The 21766-nt window shown below is 44.6% G+C and overlaps 3 protein-coding genes across 5 annotated transcripts in view; 2 read left to right on the forward strand and 1 right to left on the reverse strand.

The window, feature by feature from the left end:
- Positions 1-17933, reverse strand: part of LNX2 (ligand of numb-protein X 2) — a 94612-nt gene extending 76679 nt beyond the window's left edge. The window contains exon 1 of one of the 3 annotated variants that reach the window (XM_059042078.2): positions 16671-16895. The gene's annotated coding sequence lies outside the window, so the exon portion shown is untranslated. Of the gene's footprint in view, positions 1-16670 lie in introns of all 3 variants that reach the window. The other 2 variants (XM_067016734.1, XM_067016735.1) reach the window with 2 other exon arrangements.
- Positions 17934-18243: 310 nt separating this feature from the next.
- Positions 18244-21766, forward strand: part of LOC131743413 (protein POLR1D-like) — a 42500-nt gene continuing 38977 nt past the window's right edge. Inside the window, exon 1 of the mRNA XM_059042119.2 lies at positions 18244-18327. Coding sequence (XP_058898102.1) covers positions 18302-18327 — 26 coding nt within the window. The 5' untranslated portion in view covers positions 18244-18301. The remainder of the gene's footprint in view (positions 18328-21766) is intronic.
- POLR1D (RNA polymerase I and III subunit D) lies at positions 18246-19808 on the forward strand. The gene is made up of 2 exons (XM_059042118.2): positions 18246-18327; positions 19232-19808. Exons 1-2 carry the CDS (start codon positions 18302-18304, stop codon positions 19605-19607), a joined length of 402 nt encoding a protein of 133 aa, XP_058898101.1. The 5' UTR covers positions 18246-18301; the 3' UTR covers positions 19608-19808.

A 21766-nucleotide genomic window follows, 5' to 3' on the forward strand; every position in this document is an offset into this window, starting at 1 on the left:
GGATATATTGAGTTAAGAATTAAAGAGAAGCTTGAAAGCATGGGGAGTGTGGTTAAAAGCCAGTAGAGGGGTTTCCCTGGTGGCGCAGTGGTTAAGAGTCCGCCTGCCAATGCAGGGGACACGGGTTCGTGCCCTGGTCCGGGAAGATCCCACATGCCGCGGAGCGGCTGGGCCCGTGAGCCGTGGCCGCTGCGCCTGCGCGTCCGGAGCCTGTGCTCCGCAACGGGAGAGGCCACAGCAGGGAGAGGCCCGCGTCCCGCAAAAAAAAAAAAAAAAAAAGAAAGCCAGTAGAGTAGTCCAATGGAAAAAAGATAACTTGAACTAGGATGGTGGCGGTGTGGAGGGAGAGATTGGAGAGATTTAGAAGGTTAGATGGATGAGTTAAGATATTGTGGGGGAGTGAGGGTGAGAGAAAAAAACATCCAGGTAACTTCCAGGCTTTTAAAACAGAAAGCAGCAGTGCCATTCCCTAGGCTCTGGTGGAGGAGAGATCATGACATATTGAATGTGATGTGCCTGTAAGAGACATCCATCCAGATAGGGGTATCCAGGCCTGGTCATGAGAGGACAGGTCTGCACAAGGGAGATATGTTCGGGAGCTTTTAGTATAAGGAGGCACTGAGGCTATGAAAAGTGGGTATGAGGTCATCTAGGGACAGAGTATAGAGTGAGAAAAGGGATAAGGAGCAGTAAACATCAGTACTTCTCGGCTTCCTATTCTGACTTGTATTCTATAACAAACATTCAATGTGGATTGTTAACTATAGCTCAAGAGCAACATAAAAGAATATAATTATCTTCATCTTATTAAACTTGCCAATCTAAATATTTTGCTAGAGAAACAGATCAGAATAATTATCAGGAAGATAAGGACCAAAGAGATTCTTAAATTATATTATACTTACAAGACTGAGATAACATAAAAGAGTCACAAAAGAAGACCATGTAGGGGAAGGTATCTTCCTTCACAGTTTGATAAAACAAAATATACACCTGGGTGTTTCAGAGATACCATAACATGTTCAAAATCAAACCCAAGATCATTTCTACCAAAACTCAGTCCCCCTCTAGTGAACGGGCTCACCAGCACTGGCCATGTAGGCATGGAAGCCAGACACTCAGAAGTCAACTGTGACATTGCCCTCTCCCTCACCTCCCACATCTGTCCATTACAAAGTCCTACCAATTTACTCTGCACAATTTTGTTCTGACTTAACTCTCCAACTTTTATTTTTTACCAAAATCCTCATTGATTTCACTTCTCCAATCCATAGATTTTCTATTAGCTCCTTTAAAGTATAATGCGCTATTTTGACTCAAGACTTTTGCAAATATTCCACCTGCCTGGAATACTCTTTTCCACTGTCCTCTCCTAAATAACTCTTGTCTTTCAAAATGTGATTTCTTAAAAAAAAAAAAAAAAAATCTGCCTGGCACCCAAGATTCTGATAGGTCTCCTGCTATATGGTCTTGTAACACCCTACACATTTCCCTCTTAGTACTTATCAGAATCATTTTCATGATTATTTAATATGTCTTCCCCACTGGATTGGAAGCTCTGTGAGTCCTGGGCCTGGGCTCTGTTCAGCATTACAGCCTACGCACTAAGCACACTGATTATTAGCACATAGAGAACGATAAATAACATTTTTAAATGAATCATCAATTCTAAACCACTGATAAATTACCCAGTATATAGGAAGGAGAGAAAGAATTTAGGCTAAGTCTCTGACTCCAAGTCTTGAGCTCTCAAGCCCAATGTCACACTGACTGCCTAGGTTGAGACAGGAGGGGCTTGGTTGACAAAGAAAAAAAAAGGGATCAAGGGTCTAGATCAGCACTGTCCAGTGGAAATATAATGTGCAGCATATATAACTTAAAATTTCTAGGAACCATCTTAAGAAAAAGGAAACAGGTGATATGCATCTTAATAATATATATTATTTAATCCAATATATCCAATATTATATCACTGCATAACTAATATTTTTAAAATTAATGAGGTGTATTACAGTCTTTTTCCATACTAAGTCTTTGAAATCCAGTGTGCATTTTATACTTACAGCACATCTCAATTAAGACTAGCCACACTTCAAATGCTCAAAAACCACATAAGGCTAGTGGCTATTACAATGGACAGCAGAGATACAGGTATCCGTATCTACATGAGGATTAAAAGTATATCTGACAGGGCTTCCCTGGTGGCGCAGTGATTGAGAGTCCGCCTGCCAATTCCGGGGACGCGGGTTCGTGCCCCAATTCAGGAAGATCCCACATGCCGCGGAGAGGCTACGCCCGTGAGCCATGGGCCTGCGCTTCCAGGGCCTGTGCTCTGCAACGGGAGAGGCCGCAGTGGTGAGAGGCCCGCATACAGAGAAAAAAAAAAAAAAAGTATATTTGACAGCGTAAGACAGTCCTTCCCTCAAAGAACTGACCATCTAATTAGCAGATAACCATCACATAGTGACATAAGAGTAACGGAAGCCTAACTGTAGAATCACTCAGTAAGAAAAGCAGCCGTGCAGCAAGGGTTATACATACTGGGTGATGCACACTAGGTGGGCGTCTCTCTGTAGGATGCTTCAAGCTCCTAGTAGAGTGACAGCCAGAGTTGTCACTCAAATTGCAGTTATTACAATGATTCATATTCGCAGTTCTACAATTCTGCACATTTACACTTCACAACCAAAAGGAAGGCAGTGTACAGTGAAAATATTAAAGCCTTCTAGGGTGATAGTCTTAAATTACTAAAAACAATTTACTTTTTTCCCCTCTCCATCTAACATCGTATTCTAACTGAATTCAAGGAAAAGACTACCTTTCCCCCTCCCCTTTTTAGAATAAAATTGATGCAGTCAACACTTCTCAAAGTGAAAGATACTCTAAGAGTGCCCACTACACACATTAATACTGTAAAGATACAACCTATAGAATTGATGAACACTGTAAAATGCACCAAGACATTTCAAATCAGCAAGCAGATTTGTTAAACAAGTAATTTTTAATTCAGCATAATTTTTACTATAATATTCCCTAATAACCAAGTTTTTTAGCAAAATGTAAAATTAACAAACAGCTATTCTTCCATGGTTGTACTACATTTGCCAGATCAAAGGAAATTAGAAAATGCTCCATTTTCTCTTAAGTCATCATAAAGATGACTAAATTTTTATTATGTTCAGCATTCCCTTTAAAAAGGAATAAGCAACAGGGTCATGATTTATAGTTTAAAAAAAGTTCAAATATCATATTCAGCAGAGAAAACCTCTGCGTGGTAATATTTACATGTTCCTCAAGAGAAACAATTTTTTTAAGGTAATATAAACCAGCAAACAAAAGACGACTAAGTTAAATTTCAAAAAGACTAGCAACTTAACACAAATCTTGAGCTCCTTTAAATCAAGGTACAGAACAGTATGGTTTAAAAATATCTGTCTATACAGATACATACATGAGTTTATATGCACAAAGCATGCCTAGAAGGATATACAAAAAACTCCTAATGGTAGTCAACTCTGGAGGAGCTATGTGGCTAGAAAAAAGGAGTCCAAGTCTCACTTTCATTAAGTATCTATTTGTACAGACTGACGTTTATGTGTATGGGGGTATACCATAGTGGAAGCACATACAAAAGGAAATAAAATAGGAGGTAGAAATTCTAGCAGCCAAGCTTGGTTCTCACATACATGAAATTAAAAAGCTAAGCGAACAAGATGTCCACATCAAAAACAAAAACAAAAAAAGAAAAAAAGAAAAACAATTTTGTGGAGAACTAGAAATAAAGTAGTATGCCCAAGACAATGCTTTTTCTTCACTGCTTCATCTGTTCCAAAAATAATTAGGTAAAACACAAGCCTAAATATTAAGATCATGTTTATCTACAAAGTGACTGACTTCATACCCTAAAAAAGGGAGAAATGCAGTTACTGCTGCATAAGAAGAATCTTTTTTTCAGGACATATAACATAGTTTATACCTATTCTATTCATACTCTTTGAAATGCCCAGGGTTGGAGCATTTTTCTAAGAATCAATTTAGCACACAGCTGTAATAACAAGAGCAGATACAGACAAATTTGTGTTTTCTTGTATATACTTCCATTACCGCTGCTCAAGGGAAATCTGCTATTGCATTGTTTCTAAAAATGCACTACGATGTCAGCTGATGAGTCATGGGTCACACTCCAAATTCTGTGTTTGGGGTCTCCTGTTTGCAGGCTGCAGGTTCGTAGTTCCCGTTATTTTTGGTGTCTGTCCCCAGTGGCCAAGGTTGGTTCAGTGGGTTGTGTAGACTTCCTGGTGGAGGGGACTAGTGCCTGTGTTCTGGTGGATGAGGCTGGATCTTGTCTTTCTGGTGGGCAGGTCCATGTCTGGTGGTGTGTTTTGGGGTGTCTGTGGCCTTATTATGATTTTAGGCAGTGTCTCTGCTAATGGATGGGGTTGTGTTCCTGTCTTGCTAGTTGTTTGGCATAGGGTGTCCAGCACTGTAGCTTGCTGGTCGTTGAGTGAATCTGGGTCTTGGCGTTGAGATGGAGATCTCTGGGAGATTTTCGCCGTTTGATATTATGTGGGGCTGGGAGGTCTCTTGTGGACCAGTATCCTGAAGTTGGCTCTCCCACCTCAGAGACACAGCCCTGACACCTGGCTGGAGCACCAAAGCCTTTCATCCACACAGCTAGTTCTGAAGGAGAATCCATTTCTTTGCCTTTTCCAGCTTCTACGTGCCACTCACATTCCTTAACTCATAGCCTCCTTTCTCCATCTTTAAAACCAGGAACGCTCCGTCTCTCTGAGCACTACCTGTGCTCACACCTCCTTCTGACTCAGACCACACTCCTAATTCTTACGTACCAGAGAAAGCAGGGTACAAAAGTCTTACACATCAATGGTAAAGACTGTCTAATCAGCTGAGTTACAAATCAAGAGTTCTTCATAAGGTGAGATAGATGATAGTTTTTTGAAAAGATGTGAGAAAATTTACAATAAAACTGCAAGGATTGATAAAATCATTTTCCCTTGGTCCTTCTTCTAATAACTGGTAGGTCTTTGTTTTTCTTAATTCAGAACATATGAACAGTAAGTACTGGTGAGATATTGACAGGTACAAAGTCTCAGCTTCATGCAAAGCCAAATTATCTGAAACATGATTTTCTGGATGCCTCGCTTCTCTTCCTTCCTTCCTACTTTTGCTATTTAGTCATTTCACTGAGTGAGAAATCTCCAGGAGAGGGTACGAAAGGGCAAGAAACAGAGATGGCGCTATTTGTGTCTTTCTGGCAGTGCTAGCTACAAGTTCTCCTGGTGAAGAAGGCAAGCTAATATCTGAATCTGAGGACCAGCTGTAGATTTTAGTCATTGGTAAACAGATCGCTGAGATCTGACCACATTGTCTCATTTTCTTGCTGGCGTTTGCCATTATCCTTCTCAATTATCTGCTCGCCTGCCCCCACCAGCATGTAAACTCCATAACAACAGGGATCCCACCTGTCTTGTTCAGTGAAGAGTCTCACCATCTAGAACACTGCCTGGCGTATAACAGACATTCGATAAATATCCAGCAGGAGAAAAGACACATAATTATTACTTAGCTATCTCAGACCGGCACAATTGCAAACTGTTGAAATTTCTTTTCTCTTGAGACTCCTCTTTACCTACAATTTATAATAATATTAACTTTTGCCTTGCCACAAAACTCTCTATGCTTATGCTTTACCATTTAAATATCATATTTGCATCAAAATATAGTAATTGTAGTGAAACTGCAATCTTATTTAACTCAATTTCTGATTTTTTCAATTTTCTATTAAAAAATAGATAGTCTTTAAGATGAAGATGTCACTACTTTAAAACTGAATTAGAAATATTACTAGGAATATTAAGCTTTATCTCCCAGATAGATATCTTACCATACATCCTAGTATACTTTGAGAGCAATTTCTTTGTTTATTATTAACAGAGCAATTTTGTTTTCAAAAGGTTCAAGTAACCAATGAGTAATTCTTTATGGACATGTAAAGAATGCTGTACTATGCCTAAGCATTTTAAGAGCTACTTAATGGTCTACTTTCATTTCCTCCAGGACCAGGTTTGATTTACTGCCTGTGAATCCAAACTATAAATAAAGAAAATTAAGTCACATTGTCACAGTTAGAAAAACTAAAATCACACTGAGCAACTTTATAACATGTAAACCTTTTATAAGAAAAAAAGGGACTTCCCTGGTGGCACAGTGGTTAAGAATCTGCCTGCCAATGCAGGGGACGTGGGTTCGAGCCCTAGTCTGGGAAGATCCCATGTGGCGTGGAGCAACTAAGCCCGTGCGCCACAACTACTGAGCCCACGTGCCACAACTACTGAAGCCCGTGCGCCTAGAGCCCGTGCTCCACAACAACAGAAGCCACTGCAATGAGAAGCCTGCGCACCACAACGAAGAGCTGCCCCCTCTCACCACAACTAGAGAAAGCCCATGCACAGCAACAAAGACCCAACGTAGCCAAAATAAAACAAAAAAGTTAATTGAAAACTTTCAAAAGTTAGTTGAAAGCTGAGATTGTATCATCCTTCTGTATCCTACAAACGGATTCATTTAAAAAAATTTTAGTACTGTGTAAATAGCTACCATACCATTAAAACTCCCATCCAGACTCAGAATAAATCCTGAATGCCTTATTAATATACCTTCAAAGGTGGACAAATCATTCAATTATGCTGACAAATATGCTCCATACACCTGGAAAAAAACAAGTCAGAGACCCAGAAAAATTACATCTATTTTTAACAAACTCTGAAATTAGTCTATTGAAGTATCAATTAATGTATCTCAGCTATAACAAAAGCACAGAGCCTAAAATTAGAGAAATTAATGAGCTTGATAAATATTTCATATGAGATCTAATTGCTATGGATATTTCTGAAATTTTACTAAATGGCCCTGACAGAAGGGTCTTAAAAGGCAGACTACTGACCACACACATTACGTATTTAGTAGGAAAGACACAGGATGCAACCATATGCAGTCTGATACCTGGCTTCTCCCCAGTCATCTTATTTTTTAGCTTCAGCTAGCCCTAGATTACTGATTATTTCCATATTGGTGTCTCACAACTATAAGAAACAAAAAGGGAAGAGAAATTCACACTAGAATATGCTACAGTTGACCCTTGAATAATGAGCAGGCTGGGGTGCCAATGCTCCGCCCACCGCTGCAGTTGAAAATCTGTTAAACTCTGAGGTGGGCCCTGAGTATCTGTGGTTCCCTAACCGCAGGCCGAGTAGTACTGTAGCACTATTTATCGAGAAGTAAAATCCATATATAAGTGGGCCCACACAGTTCAAACCCCTGTTGTTCAAGGATCACCTGTAATAAGCACCATTTGAGAACTTTGTCCTTAAGCAATGTCATCCATCCCCCCCAAATTAAAACTATTCCATGTAGTTTAGAACTTTCCCTCTTATTTACATAAGGTCTCAGAAATATGTTAAAAATATTTTGTTTGGACCCTTACTTACACCATATCTAAAATTTGACTCAAATGCATTTAAGAAACTATAAAACTCCTAGAACAAAATATAGGGAGAAAGTTTCATGACATTGGATTTGGCAGAGATTTCTTGAAGAGGAGACCAAAAGCACAGGCAACAAAAGCAAAAAAAATAGACAAATGGGCCTATATCAAACTTAAAAGCCTCTGCACATCAAAGGACACAATGAAGTGAAAAGGCAACCTAAGGAATGGGAGAAAATATTTGCAAATAATATATCTGATAAAGGGATAATATCCAGAATATATAAAGAATGTCTACCAATCAACAACAAAAATCAAATAACCCAGTTTAAAAATGGGCCAAAGACTTGAATAGAACCCAAAGATGATATACAAGTGGTCAACAAGCATAATGAGAAGATGCTCAACATCACTAGTCACCAGAGAAACGCAAATCAAAACCACAATAAGATATCACTACATACCTGGTAAGATGGCTACTATCAAAAAAGAGGGAATAACGAGGTTGGTGAGGATGCAGAGAAACTGGAACCCTTGAGTATTGTAAAATGGTGCGGCAGCTATGGAAAACAGTATAGGGGTTTCTAAAGAAATTAAGAGTAGAACTACCACATGATCCAGCAATCCCACTTCTGGGATTGAAAGACCTGGGATCCAGAAGAACTGAAAGCAGACCTTCAAAGAGATATCTGCACACTCACATTCACTGCAGCACTACTCACAATAGCCAAGAGGTAGAAGCAACCCAAATGTCCATCAACAGATGAATGGATAAACAAAATGTGGCATGTACATACAGTGGAATAGTCAACCTTTAAAAGGAAGAAAATCCTGTCACATACTAGAGCGTGGATGAATCGTGAGGTCATTATACTAAGTGAAATACGCCAGTCACAAAAAGACAAGTACTATATGGTTCTAATTATATGAGGTATCTAAAGTAACCAAATCCACATACACAGAAAATAGAATGATGGTTACCAGAGGCAAAGGGGAGGGGAAGATGGGGAGCTGTTGTTACGGGTACAGAGTTTTAGTTTTGCAAGATGAAAAAGTTCCGGAGATCTGTTATACAGCGATGTGAATATACTTACTACTACTTAACTATGCACTTAGAAGTGGTTAAGATGGTAAATTTTATGTGATGTTTTTTACCACAATAAAAACTGAAGCAGTATAAAATATTTTTGTTAAATTATTATTATTTTGATAAGATTCCTTTTACTCTACCCACTGAAAATGTAGCATCTGCATTGAGATAGGCTACACGTGTAAAATACAGTTGAGCTTTAAACAACACAAGTTTGAACTGCGTGGGTCCGCTTATACACAGATTATTTTCAATAGTAAGTAGTACAGTACTACATGGTCTGCATTTGGTTGAATCACCAGATAGAGAGGAACTCTGGACGGGGAGGGCCGACTGTAAATTATCTGTGGACTTTCAACTGCCAGGGAGGGTCAGTGCCCTTAATCCCCACGTTGTTCAAGGGACTGTATAACCATATTTCAAACACGTAATATGAAAAAAGTCAAATGTCTTGTTAATAATTTTGTATTGACTACCTATTAATACATTTTGAATATACTACTTTCAATAAAATATTCAACTTTAAAATATGTTGTCATGCTTTAAGAACAGAAACTAGAGGGGCTGCGGGGTCAACGGAGCTTTGTTTTATGAGTTTGGGACTGGAGCATATTTACAGGTGAAAAAGCCAGCAGGGAGACAGATTAAATACAGAAGGCTGTTAACTGATGAAGGAAGCTCTCCTAAAAGAGACTCTGAAGGATGGGATCAAGGGCACACGTGGAAAAACGAGCCTTTAACAGACCTGAGACTTACCTAGACAAGCTGGGAAGGGGAGGGACAGAAATCTGCTAAATCAAATCAGATCCTCATGAACTAACCAGATTATCTGCAGGCTGTAGGAGTGGGGGATTGATAAAGAGTTTGTGAATGACAATGGTCTAGAATAATCCATAAGTGAGACAAGAACAAATCCTGATTAGGGCCAACAAGGCCCCCATGACCGGCCCTGCCTACCTCCCAGGCCCCATCTCACACCACTCTTCCCCAGCTCTCTCCCACCCACCTCTTCACCCTCCTGCAAAGTGCCATCCCCACCTCTGACTGCTTCGCCTGAGAAGGGTTTACCTGTATAACATCTACTCAACCAGATACCTGTTTCAAAGCCAACTTCCTCAGGGTGGGTTCAGTGACGCCCAGCTCCCCAGAGACTAGGTTAGTTCCCTTTGTTATACCCCAGACAACACCCCGTGCCACTGCTACCCAACAGAAACAAAATGTGAACCACACGCACCATTTTAAATGTTCTAGTAGCCAAGTGAATGAACTATTTTTAATATTTTATTTAATCCAACATATCCAGGATATCACCATTTCAACATGTAATCCATATACAAAAATTACTGAGCTATTTTACCCTTTTTGATACTAAGTCTTCAAAATCTGGCGTGTAGTGACACAGCGCATCTTAATTCAGACCATGCACATTTCAAGAGCCACAAGTGCAGGTGACTAGAGCACAGCCCTATACTATTTCTTCAAAGCACTTACCGTACTTTATAACTATAATGTGTGCTATTATTTGATGAATGTCTATCTCCTCTAGAATGTAAGCTCTATGAGGATACCTCTGCCTGCCGAATTCTTAGCTCAGTATCAGAGCACTCAGTAGATGCCAAATAAACATAAGTGACTGAGGGGAGCGCAGGGGACGGGTTGTTTGAGAGGTGATGCCCTGCACTGAGGGCCTGGCCTTCTAACAGGGTTGCCAAAGCAACTCAGGGAGAAGCAGCTAATCCAGCAGGGTCGTTATCTGGCAGGCACTGAACAAAAGCAAGTTCAAGAGAAGCAAGGTGCCAGTGAAAGCATATAGATTCCACAGATGTTAATTCGACAGAGAACGGGAGGTGGGGTGGAATAAAGGGATTGGCAAACCATCTCTGCCCAGAGGAAGGGCACGGAAAGAGCACCTGTGAGTGTGAGAGAGCTGGAAGGATAGGCTAGGAGGCTGCCCTCGGGGAACAGGGTACATAAATGTAAGGTCTCTAAATGTGGAAGACAGGGCAGCATGTCAAAATACAGTGGAAGTGAAGGCCATCGAGTCGAGGAGCCAGCTATTAGAAGTCAGAGGTATTCGTCAACCCGCTTTGGATTGATGTGCGGCAGCAGCTTGAAGCAGGATCTCAGTTCTGGGAGCGGGAATCAAACCCAGACCCGGGCAGTGAAAGCGCCAAATCCTAACCACTCGACCACCAGGCACTAGTGGCTAGAAGCAGGGCCCTGGCTCTCGTCTCCTTTGTAAAAAGAATTCTAGCAAAGAGAAAGAAAATAGTGAAACAGCTGAGTGTTTATTAGAAAAGCAGACACATGGGCAGGTTCAGAGAGAGTCACATGCTTTGGGGGTGGCTTAAATTGCTTATACAGGGGCAGTTTTCCCGGTCTTTGTTTTCCTCTGGCCAATCATCTTGCTTCCATCCCATACTTGGTCTGACAAAGGGCCCTCCCCCGTGTGCACGTGTATCTTTTAGCCAAGATGGATTCCAGTGTGAGGGTCTCCGGGAGGTTGGCAGGACAGATTATGGGCTACTGTCCCCTCCCCTGAGGACCCCTTCTGTGCATGTGTAGTCTGGGAGGTCGCCTTGACTCCAAGAATGAGAAATATGTGGCCTCCTTACCTAAGCAGGGCTTAGTCCCTCTTTGCTCCTGCCATTACCATTATCTCGAAGGATCCACAGGAGACAAAGTCCAGTCGCTTACCCTGTTCCTGTTATTATCTTTGTCCCAAAGCGTAAACAGGAGACTAGTTGTAAATGTCTAACCTGGGGCCCATCTACCTCTTGCCTTGGAATGATTAACTCCATGACTGAATGTCTTTTAAGATTTTAAGTTCTCCAAGGGCAGAGAATCTTTTGTGTCCCGCACAGCCCAGTGTTGATCACGTCAGGTATGCTGCTTGCTGAATACAATTAAATTGAAAGTCAAACTGCAAACATTAAGATCATGTGGAAGAAAAGTGGAAATGGTCACAATAAAACAATGAAAAAAGTAAGATATAAGCGAAGAACTCCAATTTACTGGTTCAATAACTATGTAGTTTAACTGAACAGGGTTAAGAACTCTGATGAACAATTAATTTTTAATATTGGTAGCCAAAATCCCAACTTTGGGGGGTGAGTGGGGGAAGGGGTATAAGTACACCAGACTCACTTTATTTTTACCTATAAAACAAAGTAATAACCAACAGAGCCTTTGGAAGGTTTACTAAAACCAAGTACACCTTGTTTTACATGACATATATATCCTCATAACTTGGTTATGAACATTTTTTACAATGGCCCCCATTATACACTTTAGGGCAATTTGTTATTTAAAAGAACTCTAGGGCTTCCCTGGTGGCGCAGTGGTTGAGAGTCCGCCTGCTGATTCAGGCGACATGGGTTCGTGCCCCGGTCCGGGCGGATCCCACGTGCCGCGGAGCGGCTGGGCCCGTGAGCCATGGCCACTGAGCCTGCGCCTCCGGAGCCTGTGCTCTGCGACGGGAGAGGCCACGGCAGTGAGAGGCCCGCGTACCGCAAAAAAAAAATTTTAAAAATTTAAAAATTGAAAAAAAAAAGAACTCTAAGATTACTCTTTCAATAGAGGAAAAATTAAAACATCATTTGTTTACAAAAAAGTGGTATGCTTTTTAAGTGGACACATGATAGTTTATAATATACTCATCTATGTAAATAAGCACAGAAACACGATATATGTAATTCCTATAGTATACTTATATATCTATAGTACATAAAGTTTTATTCGACTATTGCCTATTTTCTACACTTGTTTCTATTTCTCATTTCTCCTTCCCTGTCCAATTTTGAGAAAAAAAAAATTTCCCTTACATAATGTCTCCACCAAGGGATCCTGATTATGAGAAGTAATAGTATTAAATCTCGAGGCTGGGAAGATAAAGGTATAAACTATGCTCGACCCTCTCTGCCCACACAACTTCTTTTCTATTCCTATCTTTTCAGCTTTTCTTATCAATCTCTTATCTGCTCTGGAGTTTTGCTAATAAGAGGACAAAGTTGTGACACAGCTGTCATCAGTTTAACTCTGAACGAAGCAATATCCCTATGTAAGTCTGTTCCTCCCTCCTACACCACACAACTTTCACAGAAAGGGGGAAAAAGGAGGGAATCATGCAAATAACTATAGCAGCTGGCACTAAAATCAATGAATCCTAAAAGCCATAAATTCTGTCACAGTTCTGGTATCTTCCTACAAGAACATGAAGTACTTTCAGCTTCTTTGCAGGCTCAAATCCCTTTTTTGTTTTCCCTCTGACCAGTGATTGCTCCAAAGATTTCAATAATTCTGTGGGCCAAGACAGATCAAAGCCAATGGATCCAATTCATTTATTCATGCATACATTAATATTTATGGTTCTGGTACTTGGGGACTCTCCTTCGGTGAGCAAATCAGGATCCCTGCTCTTATGAAGCATATATTCTGAAAGACAGAGCCTACAATACCTGCCTCTTTAAAAACATACTAACTAGATGCATTTATCACCAGAATGTATATCATGAATATCGGCTTGTTAAAAAACTACTCTTAACAACTTCTCATCAGTTAATACATAAAATAGCCATTTCTTCTATCCAACCAACCAAAAAACTTACATAATCACAGATTTTTCTACTCTTTGGTACTTTCTGAGGAAAAGAGACATGACAGGAAAGCTAAAGGGGATTTATTTTGTAAATCTCCCAGGCCCCTTAACAAGCTCATTTTAGGCCTGTCTAAGTCTTCTACAACTCTAATTTTACATACAGATATACACAGATATACATAACGTATCTTTATATATATATATATATATTTTTTTTTTAGAACCAACATTACTTCCTAAGTAAACCTATGAAATGAGAACTTTGATTCTTCTAGAAACCTTGGATTTTGACATAGGAAGGTGGGCCTAGAGTGAACTTTAGCCCCATTAACAGGAAAAGTTAAATGGCTCTGCATAACGAAATTAAAAAGTACTTGGATTTTGGGGGCGCGATCAGCAAGGAGAAGAAGAGGAGGGGGAGAAGGGCATAGAGCCAACCTGATTATAGGAGCCTGGAGTTCCCTTGTGAAGGTGGCCAAAATGCGTTTTAAGGCTAGAGATGCCCAATATCCGACACCAACACTCCTGGCACTGCCATATGTAAACCTCTTCTCGGTTCCCCTTCCCCCAAATCTTCCTTAAAGCTGACCACACCCACAAAGGCTTTATGTGAACTCTTGTTTCTTTTCTTTTCCATTCTTTCCTAGCTGTTGCCAGACACATCTATCCAACGACTGCATTACAGGCTTCTCAGTCACCCGCGAGCACCTCAATGCGTTGGTCCAAAACTATCTTCCTTTCCCTTTTCCTACCACCAATTGTTTTTTTTTTTTCTTTGTTTGTTTTGTGGTTTGTTTTTTGTTTTTTTTTTTTTGTGGTACGCGGGCCTCGCACTGTTGTGGCCTCTCCCGTTGCGGAGCACAGGCTCCGGACGCGCAGGCTCAGCGGCCATGGCTCACGGGCCCAGCCGCTCCGCAGGGCACGTGGGATCCTCCAGGACCGGGGCACGAACCCGTGTTCCCTGCATCGGCAGGCGGATTCTCAACCACTGCGCCACCAGGGAAGTCCCCACCAATTGTTTTTAACTGTTCCTTCTCGTAACTTCCAGCATTCCGCTGGCTCGTTGATGTTATCACCACAACAGGAACACCTAATATTTATTAAGCACGTGTAATGTGCTAGGTACTCGCCAAGGGCATTACACGCGTTATTTCATTTCCGTTTTCTAAATGTTGGGAACCAAAGTTCAGTAAGGATAGTAATTCTAAGGGTAAGTCATGGAATTCAACCCCCTGTTCTGACTCCGCAGCCAACTTAACCAGTATACTCCAATGCCCTCAAGTCAAAAAACCTAGGAATTACCCCTCCGTCATTAATCATATGCAGTCACTTACCGAGTCCAACCAATTGCACCTCTCAAGAGCCGCACCGTCTCTACTTCCACTGCCTTCACGCAGACTAACCACGAGCATCTACCAAGTCCTTCCTGTGTGCCAAGCACTACTCTAAGTAGCACACATGTTTTTCAAGTTTTATCCCCCAAACCCTATGAAATGAAGAACCTAAGGAAGAAACAGGTTACAAAGTGAGCAACAGAGCCAGATTCAAACCCAGATAACGTGAATCGAAAAGTGCTGAGCACTTAAACCCTACAGTATGACAGCTCCTGCTCTGTCTCCCTACTTCCCATCTGGACCCTCACCATCCTCCAGACTGCCGCAGTTATCCTTCTGGAATGCACATGTTATCATGACATTCTCCTGCTTAAAATCAGCAGCTCTGTTTCACTGACTGGATAAAGCCCAAATTTCTTAATGCGGCATACAAAATCCTTCATGTTTCTGTTCAAGTCAGTTCAATAAATATTTGAGTGCCCACTGTAAGCAAGGCAAAGTGCTAAGTGCTCGGAAATGAATAATACAGCAGGCCCTGGCCACGACTCCAACCCCAGACACTGTGTCCTTCAGCCAGAGGAACCATACGCAGCTCTCATAAAGCAACACCGTACACGCTAGCCCCTTTGCCTAAAATGAAAATCTCTCAGCAATCTGAAGCGCCTGTGTGCGGCCTTCCTTAACAAGCTCCAGGCAGAAATGCTCCCACTTTTAAGTTCCCACAGCACCTGTTCAAATTGCTTTCAGGTGGCTGGCTGGTAGGAGAGAGGTGTGGACCAGCTTCCAAACAACACCACCATGAGCCAGTTCAGGGCAAGGGCTGACCTCTGCCATCCATGCCCGGCACACAGAAGACACCCGTTTGCTAGATGAATAAATAATGAAAAATGTATAACCTGATGAGAAAAAGAGAGGAACAAGTTACAGAATTATGACTGCCAACACACAGGTGGAACAAATTAAAAGTAATGTTACTCTACTTCGGTTCCGAGTTGGCCTACATTTTACCCCCGTGGGAAAACTCATGTGTGGGACTTGGACAAGCTAAAAAGGCAAAACTTTTGTTATTCGTGGCTCAGGAAAGCTCTGACAGGCCAAAAAGGATACAAGATCAAAGTCCATTTTCTAAAGGGGTGTGGAGATGGGAATCAAATCTATCCAAGGAAATAAAATTGACCTACTGAGATCAACTTCATCAGTGCTGCGTCACAGCACAAGCAAGAAAAATAAATCAATCAACCAAAATCTGTCCTGGGACGAAGGCCAATCTACAGATAAGTACCACTGCTGCAAGAACGTGAAATTCTTAAAGTGAAGACAGTTCCAGTCAACCGGAGCTCACAACTGTGTCCTCCTCCTGAACCGCCGCTGCTTTTCATTCAATTTTGTTTCTGTGATTTAAAAAGAAAACAGCTACACAGTTAAGGCCACGCATGAGAGTGCTGTAGCTCCTGGCAGATACGCACGTCCTAACTCATAACCTTAAATGTACACAGAAACGTCAGAAGAAACACTGCATCTAAGTGGAAAGTCCGTCGTCTAAAACAGGGCATGAAGCTCTGAAAAGCGAGTGATGTCTTTCCTGAATGGTGCTCTGGGCACGACTGCTTCCAAATCAAGATCCGAATTTTGAAGTTACTCCCTCGACGACGTCAAATCTCTCTCCCACCCTCTCCAGTCTAAAGGGAAGGGTGAGAATTCACAGGCAACAGGCTGGGACCGAGGGTATGCTCTCTCCCCCACTCCTCTGCAGGGAACGAGACCGAGGTTAGGCAGCTGGCGACACTCTCATTCACAGCAACATACACGCAAGGAACAGAAAAGTCATCCCCACCTCTCCCCTTCCTAAAATTGGAGCAAGCGACGCAAAGACCAGCGACACGGTGGCCGGAACCACCAAACGGTAACAGAGGCGGGCACCCAGCGCCGGCAGCCCGCGCCCTCCTCCCCGGACCAGTGCGGCGGCCCCACACCGGCCCGCGTCCCCGCAGCCCGGCCGGGCGAGGAGAGCGCGGAAGACGCCGCGGCGCCGCTCCGGCCGCCTCCAGGGCGCCGGCCGCCCCACACCCCACGCCGCCCGCACCTGAGGCGCGGCCGGACCCGCGAGCCGGCGCAGAGCGAGGCGAGCAGGGCAAAGTTACTCACCGGGGGAGCGCGCCTGCCCGTGCACGCCCGGCTCCCGGCGCCGCAGCCCAGCGTCGGCTCCGCTTCCACGGCCCGCTGAAGGACTGAGGGGCCGCCCGGCCTCCGCTCCGCTGGGAATCGCCGCCGCCGCCGCGGACTTCCTGGCAAGAAGCAAACTCTGGCCAAGACTTCACTTCTCAACCGCCCCTGCTGCCATCCCGCGGGCGAACGCCAGGGCCGAGCCGCGCAACCCGACACGCACCCGGGCCAATCGGCGACAGCACAGGGCGGGAGGGGGCGGGCCAGAGGGCGGCTCCGCCTATCCGAGAGCTCGAGGGGAGAGCCAGGCCGGGGCCGTCACTAGGAGTTAGAGTGAGCCCGCACCGCCCCTCGCCGCCCGCCCTCCCCCACCCCTCGGCTGTCCACGCAGCCCGCCTGATTTCTCCGCGCTCGGGAGTGCCTTCTGCGCTCACCGCCGACGGCGGGAGGAGAGGGGAACAGCTGGGGGAGGTGGTGAACATCTAGGGGATCGGGGGTGGGGTAAGGAGAAGAGGTGGCGCAGGAAAACAGAACTGTGGGCGTGTCGGGCGGGAGGACAGCGGGGGTCGGGGGTAGGGACCGGGGCTGGCCGGGGTGACTGGGGCGAGGGGAGCAGGACCGCCAGGAGGGGAGAGGGTTATTGGCGCAGAACACCTGAGGGGACGGAGAGGAGAGAGGTACGAAGGGAGAAGGAGGGCGGAGAGCGAGTCTGGGTGGTGAAAGGTTGCCGAGGCGGGGGCCGGGGCACCTGGGAACAAAGATGACCGGGAGGTTCCTCAGGTGAGGAGGCTTAAGAGGCCAAAAGGGTAAAGGGGAAAGGACGTCCAAAGCGAAGCAGGACATACTACAGGGGTAGAAAGAGATCCTGGAAGAGAAAAGATGGGGAGTGGGGACAGTTTCCTTCCAAACTCTCATTCCTCCCCAACCCCCCAAAGATAAAAAACACATTTGTCCTTTGACCCAGTTGGGCTGTGCAGCTGCAAGATCCCAGATGAGACAAATACCGTGTTACACCCATGCTATTCTGTGGTGAAATTCTTCAAAGTGTGTTGCTCAACTATAGTGTAAGTCTGTCGTGCCATGAACGCCCCCGTCCCCGGGAGGTGTGGTCCTTCCTGGGATTAATCCCGTCACCCACCGGGCCAGCAGCAAGTCAGCAAGAGGCCCGATCCTGGGTCCGAGAAGGAAGGTGATCTGGGGGCGGCAGGTAAGGCCCCGCCCCCTTCGCCATCACCTGGAGGGAAGGTGCCAAGGGCTGAGCTCCGGCGCCCACTGGCCGGTCTCGGCCTCGGGGCGGGGCAGGAGCCCGACCGCACCAGTCTCCTCTTCGAGCTCTGCGGGCCGACTCGCTCGGGAGCGCAGGTGAACCGCTCAGGCCTGGCCACCGCCCTCCGCGCGCCGGGGGCGGGACCCGTGGGCGAGGCTCCGCGGCGGAGCTTCCACGCCCCGCCCAGTGGCCGGGCCCTGCCGCGCCGCTGCGGCTCCTCCTCCCTCCTTCCGTCGGCGCTCGTCCCCTCAGTCCTTCCTTCCTGTGGCGCCTGCTCGCTTCGAGGTATGGGGCAGCGCCTCCGGCCCGCCAGCACCACCTGAGGATCCCGGAAGTCGCCCCCGCCATGGAAGACGACCAGGAGCTGGAGAGGTAACGGCCGAGGAGGGGGGCGGGAGGAGCTGGCCGCGCCCTGCACCGGGAGCCCGCGGCCGACCGGGGCCTTAGCCTCCGCGGCCCGGCCTGGCAGCGAGGGCCTGGCTGGGAGGACAGTCTAGGAGGGAGCAGTGGGCGCCAGGGCGGGGAGCGGGACCCCGATCGGGAAGGGAGGGGGGGACACCTGGGTTGCTTGCGTGGAGACGCTCGGTACACTCGATATCAAGGAGGGAACACCAGTTGTGAGACCAGAGTTAAGCCCCCTAACTGCCCACCCCCATTTGAAACAGGAAGAGTAAATAAAGCTAACGTGCACCAGGCCACTGTTCCCCGGGCGGTGGGGGTGGTGTGTTGGTCGGGCCCAAGTCCCTCCTCTGTGCCGAGCGCTAATTGATCCACTCTGTGCGCTATGTGCTCTTTCTCCCTCCTTCTTGGTGCGCTTCTCAGACTTTCCATTCTAGTTTCCTTACCTCCTGCAAACGGAAGCCCTCGTTGGCCCTGCACGTTGATGATCTTTAGTTTCTATTTTTACGATAATCTGCGTTTTTCCACTCCTTTCAACTTCGTTTTCATCCTTTAGCAGGGCCCACCCTATTCTAATCCTATTCCTTTCTTGTGAGCCTACCAAAAGAAAATTTTAGCAAATTTTTTTGTTTTAAGGGCACTCCCCTTGTGGCCATGTGGACGGCCAAATGGAAGAGGGAGAAATTGGAGGCAATAAATTATTGATTGGTAGAATACGTGGAGGCAGGAAAATAATAAGGGCTAATGCTAATCGTTCTGTGTAATTGGAGTGCATTAGAGTAATAACGTGTTGCAATTGTGATATAGTAGATGAAAAAAAGCTAGTTACAAAACCGTATTCAGTGTGATCTCATTTTTATAAAAAATATGTGTGTAGAAAAATATCTGGATTGAAGACCCCAATGGCTGAAGGCGAGAGGAAGACAGCCCTGGAAATGGTCCAGGCAGCTGGGACAGATAGACACTGTGTGACATTTGTATTGCACGAGGAGGACCATACCCTAGGAAATTCTCTTCGTTACATGATCATGAAGAACCCGGAAGTGGAATTTTGTGGTTACACTACAACCCATCCTTCAGAGAGCAAAATTAATTTGCGCATACAGACTCGAGGTGCCCTTCCAGCTGTTGAGCCCTTTCAGAGAGGCCTGACTGAGCTCATGAATGTCTGCCAGCATGTGCTTGACAAGTTTGAGGCCAGCATAAAGGAATATAAGGATCAAAAAGCCAGCAGAAATGAAGCCACATTCTAGTCCCTTATGCACTATACAGGGAGGACTGACCACTAGGATATTCTATTCGTGCTCTTGCAAAACCCAGAAGTAAACGTTTGTGATTACAACATGATCTGTCCTGCAGAAAGGCCTGCTTCTAGCTCTTAACCCATATCAGCTGTTGGAGTCCCTGCAAGAAACTGTATTCTTCTAATAAATTCCCTCTTTTATTTAAACTGATTTGAGTGGTTCTTGTTCCTTTGTCCTCGAGGTTGACTATTTTAGGTTTTTGTTTTTTCTTTTAATTGAACCAGCATTGAAAGTGAGGAAACTATGAGATAATCAGAGGCCTAGACAAGGACTTGGATCTAGGGAATTGAAAGGAATGTGTGTGCACACCTGTGATTGGGGGCGAGGGAGAGATGCAATAGAGCATGACCCCAGACAGGCTGTGGATAGTCTAGAAAAGAAAGGTGGGAGTGAAGGGAGGACTTGGCCTCTTCCTAGATGTTTTTAGTAATTCATGAGACAACTGTATCCTTTGCTATGATTGGTAGATTGGGCAAGGGTGGGAAATAATTTGAAAGAATTGTGAGAATTCTGGTTTCACGTGAGAATGTTAGGTGGTATCAGGCTCCATCTTTATGGTAGCATTTATAGGATAGATACCAGTTCGGTGCTCTAATTTCAGGATGCTAATATATTAAAGAAGGAGAAAACTGGGATGACCAGATAATATTTTCAGTCCCTGGGTAGGTATCTCAGTATAGCCCAGGGTTACATTAAAAGGAACAGTATTTGAGAGAAAGTAATAAGGACATGGAAGAGGAAACTTGCATGTGGGGAAAATGATTTTTTTGGAAAACCTAAAATATTCATAAATCACACTTAACAGCTGCCCTATTGACCTCTTCAGCCTGTGTCTCATACCTGTCCTACCCCAGCTTGACTCTTAATTCACCCTAAATATCTGTCAACCTTTGAACCTGAGCACCCCACCCCCCCAGTACTCTGAGAGGGGAATCTGCTTTAGGTATGGAAGCAGAGAGGATCTTCCAGAGATCACAGGAAGAGAAGGAGCTGGCTGTGCAAAAAGAAAAGGCATTCTGGGGGAATAGCACTTGCAAAAGTCCTGAAGCAGAACACTGGTGGTTAGAGGAAAGAAAGGTCTTGAAAGAAGATGTGCATATCTATAGCAGGGCCAGCAAGGAGGAGAAGGGCCTATGGTAGACGCCATGGGAAGAGCTTTGGTGTGGGAAGGACTTTGGGAAGCACAATGGGAAGACATCTGAGTAACTGATCACAGTGTGTTGGAATGGATTGTAGAGAGGCCAGGGCAGAAGCAGCTAAACTGTAAGAGCTGAAGTGGCCTGGAGGGGCCATAAGCTAGTGATGGAGAAAAGATTGTGTATTTGAGATACGTTTGAGAGCCAAAGTGGCACAGAATTAGTAGACCTCAGGAATTGGATGTGGAAGGTGAGGAAAGAGAAGGGTGACTCCTATCGAGGTATGGGGCAAAATTACTGACACGGGAAGCTTGTGGGGTGGGGGGGAACTGATTGGGAGGTGGAGAAGGTCACTGAAATCAAAAGTTCCCTGTTGAATGAGGTAATCTGTAGACAGGAGTTGGAGGCCATGAAAGAGATTTAAGTAGAGATAAACTTTGTGAGTTCTTGCCATAAAGATGAGGTAGATCCATAGAAACTGGAGTGTGATTAAGAAGAGGGCTTGGGACTTTTCCCTGGTGGTCCAGTAGTTAAGACTCTGCACTTCCACTGCAGGGGACGAGGGTTAGATCCCTGATCGGGGAACTAAGATCCCACGTGTCGTGTGGCAAGGCCAAAGAATTTTTTAAAAAAATTTTAATAAATAGAGAAGAGGGCCCAAGCCAAGCCTTGGACAAGCTCAGTATTTAAAGGTTGGGCAAAAGAGCAACCAATGACGTGGTGGAAAAGTCTGTAGACAGTCGAGTTGTGGAAGCCAAGACTTTCAAAGAGGGGAGAATGATGAATGAGTCACATGAGGACAGAAAAATATGGGTTGGAATTAACGGGGAGGTCGATGGGCAGCTAGCTGGCAGCCTTAGTTTAGAGCCTAAAAAAGGCTAAGCATTAACGCTCGTACAAGAAGAATGGCTTAGTTTGGGTTTTCCAATAATGAAAATATACAGTAGGACGTCGGAGACTAAATTAAGTGGG

The sequence above is a fragment of the Kogia breviceps genome, chromosome 16 (assembly GCF_026419965.1).
Source record: "Kogia breviceps isolate mKogBre1 chromosome 16, mKogBre1 haplotype 1, whole genome shotgun sequence".
NCBI classification, from domain to species: domain Eukaryota; kingdom Metazoa; phylum Chordata; class Mammalia; order Artiodactyla; family Physeteridae; genus Kogia; species Kogia breviceps.